Below are 10,026 nucleotides of genomic sequence, written 5' to 3' on the forward strand. Positions count from 1 at the left end.
CTTTGACCTTCAACCTTTTTCTTACAGTTGAATTTTTTTTCATCAATCTCAGAAATTATTTCTTCAGTCAAAAATATCAATACAAAAGCATTCATTGTTTATCAGCATGGTTTATTCCCGGCTCATCTGTTTATTTGAAGTTTTAATTAACATGAATAAAACATGCATATGTAACCAATTATCTTTCACATTGCATCACATTGAGCAAGAAGGGTACTATAAGAAGGGCCTGTTTGTATGTTTTAGTGATACTTTGTGGAATATTTAGGATACCCTGGTGCATGTAGGTATGTAAGGTATTTTCCATTTATTCCAAATTACTTGGGAAGATAATTGTTTTCATCCTTTCTCCTGAAAGATCGTTGAAACAGTGTAATGTTTCTGACTCCCTGTTGCGTTTGTCCTTTGCAAATCTAGGTCAGCATACAGCTGGTGTGATATTTCTCAGGGCGTGAGCACACTTACAATACACAAAATAGAATTTGTTTTATTACATTTTTGTCTTCGACAAAAACAATTTTAAAGATGATTTACATTATATTCTCCGGTAGTTGATGAGTTCAGTTCATGACCCTTTGCGTTGCGTTTGGATGCGGTGTAGTACAAGCAACATGAGCTGACTCGTGAGGTCACATCGCATCGGTTCAATCGTGCCATGAAATCTTGTTTGCAAACAAACGGTGGGTCCAAAAGTCATATCAGAATTCACCAGTTGTACATGAATGTTCTGCGTAGTTACTGAAAGAGTCTCTGTCAAGGAATTTGTTCGTCTGGCTTGGGGAATCTGCTTTCCCCAGAGTTGCGTTCAAGTTCGACCTAGCGGATGTTAGCAGACGACGGAAGCGTGAACAACAACAGTGAGTCACAATCGCACCATGTGGTGTGAGGGCTGTCATGCTGCGTGTTTTACATGTGTCTGGTTTACTCGTGTACTTTGAGTGTGAGTGCTTGATGTCACATTGGAGTAAAACTACAAGGTCGTTTAGTATATATTCCTTCTTTATGCTTCAAAGTGTTGTGTATCCAATTTTGTAATTCCATGTGAAGCCCCGCTGACACTGACTGGTTGATCATACGTTTGTGCCCAGAGCTCGTGAAATGCACAACAGCTAACAGATTTAAATCTCTCCATATGCATACCCTCTGGAGGCCCCCAGGTTCTTCTCACTAATGGTTCCATCACTAATGGCATTAGCAGTATCCCCAAAGGAGGTCGATCTCAACTTTATCCATCAAAGTAGCCCCTCAGCCTTTGTTGACACAACAGCATACACATGACATGTACAAAGTTCATTTCTTTTGATATGAGTTTGAAACTCTTCTAAGACATGTATATTTGTTTTGAATTTAGTATTCTTTCTCAGGCAGAATAGTTATTACTTATGTGCATTGGTTCCAAATTTGGAACTTTTCTAATGCTGCTTTTCTAACATTCCCCTGTGTCTTCTTATAGTTAATCGTTACTTGCTGAATAAGTTTGGACAATAATTCTCATCATGAGCAGCTAGCCGCTACCATTCATAATGCCGTCAACACTCCCATGTATTCAGTCAATCGAAGGAAAAAGGGGAAATGTGGAATAATCCTGAAACTTTTAATCATTACTACGAAATGTGCAATATAGTGAGTAGTGAAAGCTTTTACCTCGTTATTTGTACATTGAATGTAATTCAGTGATCTCACTGCGAAGTTCAATAAATAAATCTTAAATCTTGTATATTTTAAAAAGTGTCTGTTGACAATTCTATGTTCTCGTGTTACTTCATCTGCAATTTCATTTTTTGTCATCATCTACAGATTGATTGAGTGGGTAGATCATTACCCACAGCAAACAGCCTCCTACAGACGTCAGCTGAAAAACATTCCAACATGGCCGTCACGCCGCAGTTTTCAGTGGCAGACTACGCCGTCTTCGCTATATCCCTCCTCATCTCAGCTAGCATCGGCTTGTACTACGCACTAACAGGGGGCAAACAGCGTACCACTCAGGTGAGTAGGGAACATGCAGTGTTGGCTGCAATACTTTAAGTTTCTATTAGGACATATACAAATTTGCAGATGTTATCATTGCCCTTTTTTTACACTTATTTAGAAGAAACCATGATTACCCACTATGTTGGATGAACATGTAGGAGTCATCTAGCCATGATTCTTTAAGATACTGTATGGAGTTAAATGTATGTACAGTCTGATTTATTCGTTCATTTCATTGCTCTTTAGGAGTTCCTGATGGCTGACAGGAAGATGTCAGCTGTTCCCGTGGCGATGTCACTCATGGCCAGCTTCTGTTCAGCCATAGCTCTGCTGGGACAGCCTGCGGAGGTCAGTTCAGGTCAAGGGTGCAAGGATTGAACAAGGGCCCGACATAATTCAATTGGCCTTGACACATCACTGTGACAAGCTCTAAATGGGTAGCCCTATCGACCTGACATAACTGTGTGGATGAAACCATCCATCTATCCTCCACTCACTTTGAATTCCTGCCTGTCTGCAACATTGGACCAGAGCCAAATAAGACTTCCAATTCTCCAAGTATCCCATTACACCATTTCTATCTGACAACCAATCTTCACATAACTGCGGATGCACACCATGACAAATACCTCCATTGACACAGAAGAAATAAAGCTTAAGTCTAGTTTTTATCATTACAAAATCAAATCAATTGAATCAAGGTCAATTAAATGCCTGTATCAGATACTAGGTGATATTTTTTTTAATGTCTTAGTGTATACTCTTATTATAAAACAGTATTTTCCTCCAAAACAGAATTGAAATATCAATATGAAAATGATTGTTTGAAGGTTTTTGCAGCATCTCTTGTTATAAGCACTTGTAACATGTTGACCCTTGTTTGCAGGTGTACAGGAATGGCTCAGAATACTGGATGTTGGGGTTTGCGTACTTCCTGATGCTGCCTCCCGTGGCCCTGCTCTACCTCCCTGTCTTCTACCAGCTCAAGCTGACCAGCTGCTACGAGTACCTGGAGCTACGCTTCTCCAAACCTGTGCGCCTGGTTGCCACAGTCATGTACAACATACAGATGGTGTTGTACATGGGCATTGTGCTGTACGCACCTGCACTGGCTCTCAATGCTGTAACTGGGGTGAGTTTTTGTAACCACAAAATGTTTACATAATGCCAAAGATGTTGATTGTATCTGATGTACAATTGAGAAATTACGTATAACACTATAATATAACAAATGGATTGTGCAGCTTTTGACTTAACCTTCTCCCTGCTGCCTAACCTAGGAATCAGAGCAAATTTGTTGCCAAATGGTGACCTTTGCAAGCTGAAAGTTAACAAATGTTTAGGAATATGTAACTCAGCTTATGGCTACTAATATACTTCAGTACCCTAATCAATCACTCAATCAATCCATCAATCAGTCATTCATTCATTCAATGAAAGACAATGCAATTACTTTTGTTACAGTGTAACAATATTCTCTGTAACTTGTTCCTTGTTATATGCAATCTCCCAGGTTGACTTGTGGGGCACAGTGCTAGCCCTGGGTGTCATCTGTACTTTTTACACCACCGTGGGAGGGATGAAGGCAGTTATCTGGACGGACACATTTCAGACAGTCATCATTCTGGCAGGACAGTTAGCTGTACTGATCCAGGGCAGTATTGATGTTGGCGGCTTTCACAAGGTAAAATAAGCTGCTCTCTGTCTCTAGCCACAAGTTTATTGATATGTTTAACATTATAGCACATTATACACTGATGAAGAATACATTAACTGGAAAGTTTTTGAATGTTACTGGTTGATTTGCCTTAGTTTCAGTCACTGTTGACACATTGAATCGTAGCCCAATCTTGCAGTGAAGGCAAATATGCCTACAATATTCTTGCATTATCGCTCAGCAGAATTAAAAGGAAAATTAAGTTTTTAGCCATGTTAGTAGGTGATTAGGTACATCAATGTTATGTATGTTTGTTTTTCAAACCCTTGTAATTCCTAGTGGTACATACTAACATAGGGCAGCAAGTTTCCTTGCTATTTCAGTACCAGGGTACTGGTATGTTCTTACAAGGAGGGGTTGCTAGCCCTTCCTCTTTTACCTGCTTGATCATGAGGCCCAACCAGGATGTCCCCAATCCAGGTTTGAACCAGGGTCTCCCAGTTAGCACCTGATTGGAACCAGGAGCTCAACGGTGAGGCTGCTACCAGTTGAGCTACATGGATTTCCCCAATATTATGTCAATATGTGGGCGTGTGTACTTGTGGAAACAAGAATCACTTTGTTGACTCTGATCACATGGAAGTTGTCTGTATTCTCCAAGGTGTGGGATATCGCCACTAGTGGGAAGAAGGTGGAGTTCTTTGACCTTGACCCCAACCCGCTGACCCGACACACCTTCTGGACCCTCTCAGTAGGCGGGACTGTGATGATGATGGCCCTGTATGCAGCCAATCAGGCTACAGTAAGTACTCGACACTCAGTGTAATTTGAAAATATTACAGCGGATTATAATTAGGACAGATTTCAGTGTCTACAATCCGTAGATTAGCGCAGTAATTCAGACTAATTCTGTCTGCTAAGTGAATAAAGTTTTGAAGTTCAAGAAGTGCGTAAGTGCGTATAAGGCGCAAATTATCATTTGATGAAAAAGAAAAGGCTAGATGTTGTGGAATTGTTAGATATGCATGAAGAAAGACAGCTCTTGCTTCTTTCATTAGAAGATGATTTTCATTTTTGTATAGCTATGAGGAACTGGTGATACTAGGAAGATGAAGTTTTGTTGGACCTTTATTACAGGTGCAGAGGTATCTAAGTGTAAAGTCTGAGCGAGCGGCCAAGGTGACCTTGCTGGTGACAGCACCGACCCTGCTGTTCACCCTGGTGCTCAGCTGTCTGATCGGTCTGGTCATGTACGCACGGTATGCTGACTGTGACCCAAAGGTTGGTCTTTTCAGTGTCTTAGCGCAGAGAGATGATTCTCACTTTCCCTTGCTGAGTTTGACTTATATCTGCTTTCCTTCTTCTTGTTGGAACATTAACTACATGTACATACCTGGGGACTTCAGATTATGTTCAGTCACTGACAAAAGACAGCAAATACCGTCTGATATGTGTGACCATTTACGACGTATCCAGTTACTTGTGTAACTTTTGTATCAAGGGATGTCTAACCTTAATCAACGTATTATATACATGAGTTTTACTGTAACATGTGGCTGTTATGTCTTATACCCAGATATTACAAGCCTCTAATATAAATAGTAAATTCTTGACCATTTTTCACCTTAAGTCACAGATCTACTTAAATCAATAACCTGTAATGCATGAAAGGAATCTCTGTTGTTTCAGTCACATTGCGGTGACAATTGTGATGAAGAAATTATTCATAAGAGTTATTCAAAATTTCCTAATTATAGTCTAATGCCAGGTACCTAGCCTATAACATGTTTGGATCATATACTCTAGAAGACATGATTACCACTAACCTCACCATACATTTTTCTGCTTGTCACTCTCAGGCCATGGGTAAGATCAACAGTTATGACCAGCTGCTGCCGCTGTTTGTGATGGAGATCATGAGGTTCTTGCCTGGCATGCCCGGCTTATTTGTGGCCTGCATCTTCAGGTATTACCTTTCATTAATTAGATGAAGCTAAGCAGTGTATTCAGATGACTTGCTGTATGTACTGTTCATACAGATGCAGAAGGCTATGGGACTTTTATTTTGTTTCATTTATGTCCATGTCAATAAGTTTGCACAACATAAGATTTTTATTTAAGCCTCTAAAGTATCATGGAAGAGTTAGAGGTAAAAAAATGACTGACATCTTGCGTTCTTATAGATTATCTTAGAATACTGTTGGTTACAGAGTTACGTAGCAGGGAGAAGGTTATACTAATCACAGTTCAATGTCATTAGAAGTCATGGTGCTGGTTAAGATGTGTTTTTTTTCTTGTCTTGCCAGTGGTGCCCTCAGCACCATCTCGTCTTCTCTCAACTCCTTGGCTGCTGTTACTCTGGAAGATGTCATCAGACCATTCACCAAGAATATGTCTGAGACTAAGGTAGGAAAGTCATTTCATTGTAACTTTTAGTACTTGCTTAATAACGTTCTCTATTTTCCAAGCCATATTTTAGTACAGTTGGTATGGTGCCTTTAAAATCTCTCTATGTACAAGTGCAATATAGCAGTGCCATAACACACACACAAAGTGTAAAAAGCAAATGATTATTTTTCTTACATATCATCATGTGCCTTCAGTCAAAAAGGATTGATAAAGTAGTAGTTGATAGACCAAATACAATTGTGTGACAATGGACTGTGATTATAGTAAACCTCTGGTGAAAATTGCCTGACATTACATGTACTTGTCCTTGTGCCCAGATTACATGGATCAGTAAAGGGCTAGCTATGGCCTATGGAGTGATCTGTATTGCCATGGCATGGGTGGCCTCTCAGATGGGAGGAGTCCTGCAGGTTAGGACCAGAGTTGGATTCATCATGTTTACTCATACCTCAACTTTTCCAGCCTTGTCTAGTTTGTTGTAAAGTTTGTCAGTCTCATAAAAAGATGTGGCATGCAGTTGTTTGTGTTTCTGCTAGATGGCTCTGCTTCAGTATTGTCAAACTCTCATTCACAAGATATCAATCTAAGCTTCCAAGTATGCAAAATGGTATTCTTAGTATATGTACTTACTTTTTACCAAATGTTGATGTAGCCTAGATACCAGACCCATAGCACACGAGCCAATGCCAATCTCTTCAGCTGTACAAAATGGTATTCTTACGTACTAGCTATAGGTTTTCAGCAAATGTTGATGTAGCCTAATGCAGACCCTTAGCTTTAGAGGCAACGTCAACCCCTCGTTTGGGAAGCAACACATGTCTCAGAGTTGGCACCCTACCTCAAGTAGAGGGTGGGTACCAAGTCTGGGATGGGGGAATGTTGCTTCCCTGGCTGATGGGATCCGTATCATCTCTTGCTGGGTCTGACATCCAGGCTAATTTTGATGCATCATTTTCTGTATAATGCATCACTACAACATTTCTCTCTTCTTCAGGCTGCTCTGAGTGTGTTCGGTCTGGTGGGTGGCCCTCTGCTGGGACTCTTCTCCCTGGGAATGTTCTGCCCCTGTGCCAATGCCATTGGTGCATTTGTCGGCCTTCTCAGCGGCCTCGCTGTATCGCTCTGGATCGGCATCGGTGCGTTCATCATCCGCTACACCGCGCCTGCGCCCCCCGCACCAGAAGTGCCCACATCTTGCTACGGCTTTGCATCAAACTCTACAGTTGTTTGGAGCCTGGCTAATCAAACCATGCAGTCTACCGTATCCAGCCTGGGGATCGGAACAAGTGCTACACCAGGAAACGTGACGGCAGGCACAGAAACCCTCTCTGTGAGCAGCATCTACAGCCTGTCCTACCTGTGGTACAGTCTGGTGGGGGCCGCTGTGGTCATCATCATCGGTCTCCTGGTCAGCGTCCTGACGGGATGTTCGCGGGGAAAGAGGCTGGACCCCAGGACAATCTCGCCCGTCTGCCGGTGGATGTGCCGGTGTCTGCCCGAGCAGGTTGCCATGGAAACAGAGCGCAGGGCAGAGGAGCGTCTACAGTTGCACGATGATGACAACAACCAGGAACTTCCAGTTGATGTCCCCAAAGAGGTGTCAGAGTCATCTTTTGCAGAAGTGGAAACTTCACTGTAGTTTGTAGTTTACATTGTGTATATTTTTTTCGTACAGTGTACATGTAAATGTGCCTTCTATCATTCTGCAGTGGTAATGTGACACATTTTAATCTTTATGATATATTGATATGAGAATATAAGATTATAAGCTGCAATATAAGGAAATTTGAGGTACAGGGTATACACCATTGATGTTGCACACAAGAATTTTGTGATTTTTATGATAATTACTTGGCACTAAATAGACAATGAAATGATGCACTTAGACATGCTACATTTATGTTGTACATTTATGGTGGGTTAGCTAGTACATATATGTTTATTAGTAGTAACAAGATAGTTGTATAAAGATTTGTGCTATAGTTTTATAAATGATGTTATCCTAAACTCCTGAACTGAGAAAGACTCAAATGTGTGGCAACTAATTGGAAACTCAGGTACTTTTTAAAGCATACCATGATGTTATATTTTCTCGAACCAAATGTGTAGTGACCAAATTATGATTAAGGATGCACACTGCTTTTTATAGCCTTACAGACTTGTTTCTATCGATGACATCATTTGGACAGCCCAAACTGATGAGAGTGCACAAGAAAAGATGCCTCAATTTTCAATCCACATGATCAGCCTAAACCTTGACCAACCCACACTATGACCAACCCAAACCTTGACATTAGCTCAAGCTAGCCTGACCTAACATCATTGGCACACCGGAGAATGATCCAACCTTGGCATTGTCGCAGATCTTTGCCTGTAGTTGCAAGGGGCCATAAAAAATCTATTCTTTTTATTTTGATTCCAGGCAAAAATTATTGGGCATGTGAATATGTCATCCATGTAACCAAGTTAGTGTGGCCTAATGCTATGACAATGGCTCCTTCCTAAGGTGTCCGATATCCACTGTGAGTTGTATTAGGGCTGTACAGTATTGAATGCAGTATTTGATACTAGGGCTTAATTAGTTGAGGTGCCAACGTGTAGTGTACTTGAATACAATGAGATTTGCTGGCTCCTGGTTGTAAACTTAATGGTGAACTATACTGTAAAAAAGACCTTGAATATTGACATATATTTTGTGGTGTCTAACGACTTACAATATTTGACTGGCAGGAAGATGTGTCATTCAGAACAATGCAGTAAGATGTTGAAATATGTGCACAGATATGTATGCACTCTCTAATGTGACCAAATGTGTTGTGATTATGATGGACTACATCTTTCAATCTTTATATTACCCATGATCCGAGAAATGTGATCATAAGAGAAAAATTATGATAACTATTTATTTATGAGAACTCAAAACATCTTACATTTCATCTTTCATTGAAATACAAGAAATTAGTTTCTTTTCCCTGCATTGCAGAACTCGTACTTCTCAGTTTTAGTAACAAAGCTTGTTACTTACAAATTATAGTCTATGGAGGCATATATGCTTTTTCCATTTCAAGCATACTGAAATTACATGTACATATTGTAGATTCAATAGATATATATTATGGCTTGTTTGTAGATTTCATTGATCTTTATTCCTGACAAAATCTCTTTTTTTTTCCACATATGCATGTATTATCAAGAATAAACCAATGATAGTACAGTACTGTCAGTACTAAATATGTGGAAATAAGATGTGTTTTGACAGTCATTGATGATCTGTTGTCTTTTCTGTCCAGTTTGTCAAGTGTTGACCCCACCAGAATGACAGTTACGTGTCCGTGCATTGTTTGATCAAGGAGGTTAAAACACAACTGATGGCGTCCAATGAAACTTTTAATATTGTGGTCACGTGATGTTTTGACAGATGCCGTTGTGTGCACGTAATGCACTGCGGCACTTTTGAACCCTTGCAAACGACACACCCTTAATTAGGATATGTTTGTCCCTTCTCAAACTGAGGAGCGTCAAGGCCAAAACCATTTTTTACAAACGTGTATTCATTCTTGCGCTTAATATTGTGACTACCAATATGAACGTATAAACTTGACATTCCTAGCCATTGGACATTAAGAGAACCCCATCTTATGCGGCAGGGCTTCAACGCTTAAATCCCTGTCATCACACACACACATTGAATGTACTTAGGGAATCGTTAAATGCTTCGGTGGAAACTACCCTCTCATTAAGAAGTCAACCAGATAGACATGACTCATAGCAAGGACATTATATAGGAAGTCCTTGCTCATAGCGACAGCCGCTCACACAAACATGGGGGCGGGGTTGTCTGCTGACCAGTAAAGATTCACACTTTGAAGGGGGCTTAACAAAATCTTAAGGGTGTGCCCTTCGAGAAAAGGAAAGAAAGATAAGTTCTAATTTCAATGTTTAAGTAAAGACCACCCATTGCCCATCCTTGAGTGTTCAAAATGCAT

At 40.4% G+C, this 10,026-nt stretch overlaps 1 protein-coding gene across 3 annotated transcripts; it reads left to right on the top strand.

The window, feature by feature from the left end:
* The first annotated feature begins 183 nt into the window (after window positions 1–183).
* On the top strand, window positions 184–8,545 carry LOC136427764 (sodium-dependent multivitamin transporter-like). 3 transcript variants are annotated; one of them, XM_066416913.1, is made up of 11 exons: window positions 184–287; window positions 1,798–1,989; window positions 2,221–2,322; window positions 2,861–3,106; window positions 3,488–3,658; window positions 4,293–4,433; window positions 4,769–4,912; window positions 5,491–5,597; window positions 5,938–6,037; window positions 6,358–6,450; window positions 7,035–8,545. In XM_066416913.1, the coding sequence occupies exons 2-11, from the start codon at window positions 1,870–1,872 to the stop codon at window positions 7,677–7,679; spliced, it is 1,869 nt and encodes a 622-aa protein (XP_066273010.1). In that variant the 5' UTR covers window positions 184–287; window positions 1,798–1,869; the 3' UTR covers window positions 7,680–8,545. The 3 variants fall into 3 exon arrangements, with proteins under 3 accessions (XP_066273010.1, XP_066273008.1, XP_066273009.1); XM_066416911.1 differs by lacking the exon at window positions 184–287 and adding an exon at window positions 521–857; XM_066416912.1 differs by lacking the exon at window positions 184–287 and adding an exon at window positions 521–680.
* The last annotated feature ends 1,481 nt before the right edge of the window (window positions 8,546–10,026 follow it).

Source organism: Branchiostoma lanceolatum, chromosome 2 (genome assembly GCF_035083965.1).
Source record: "Branchiostoma lanceolatum isolate klBraLanc5 chromosome 2, klBraLanc5.hap2, whole genome shotgun sequence".
Taxonomy (NCBI): Eukaryota; Metazoa; Chordata; class Leptocardii; order Amphioxiformes; family Branchiostomatidae; genus Branchiostoma; species Branchiostoma lanceolatum.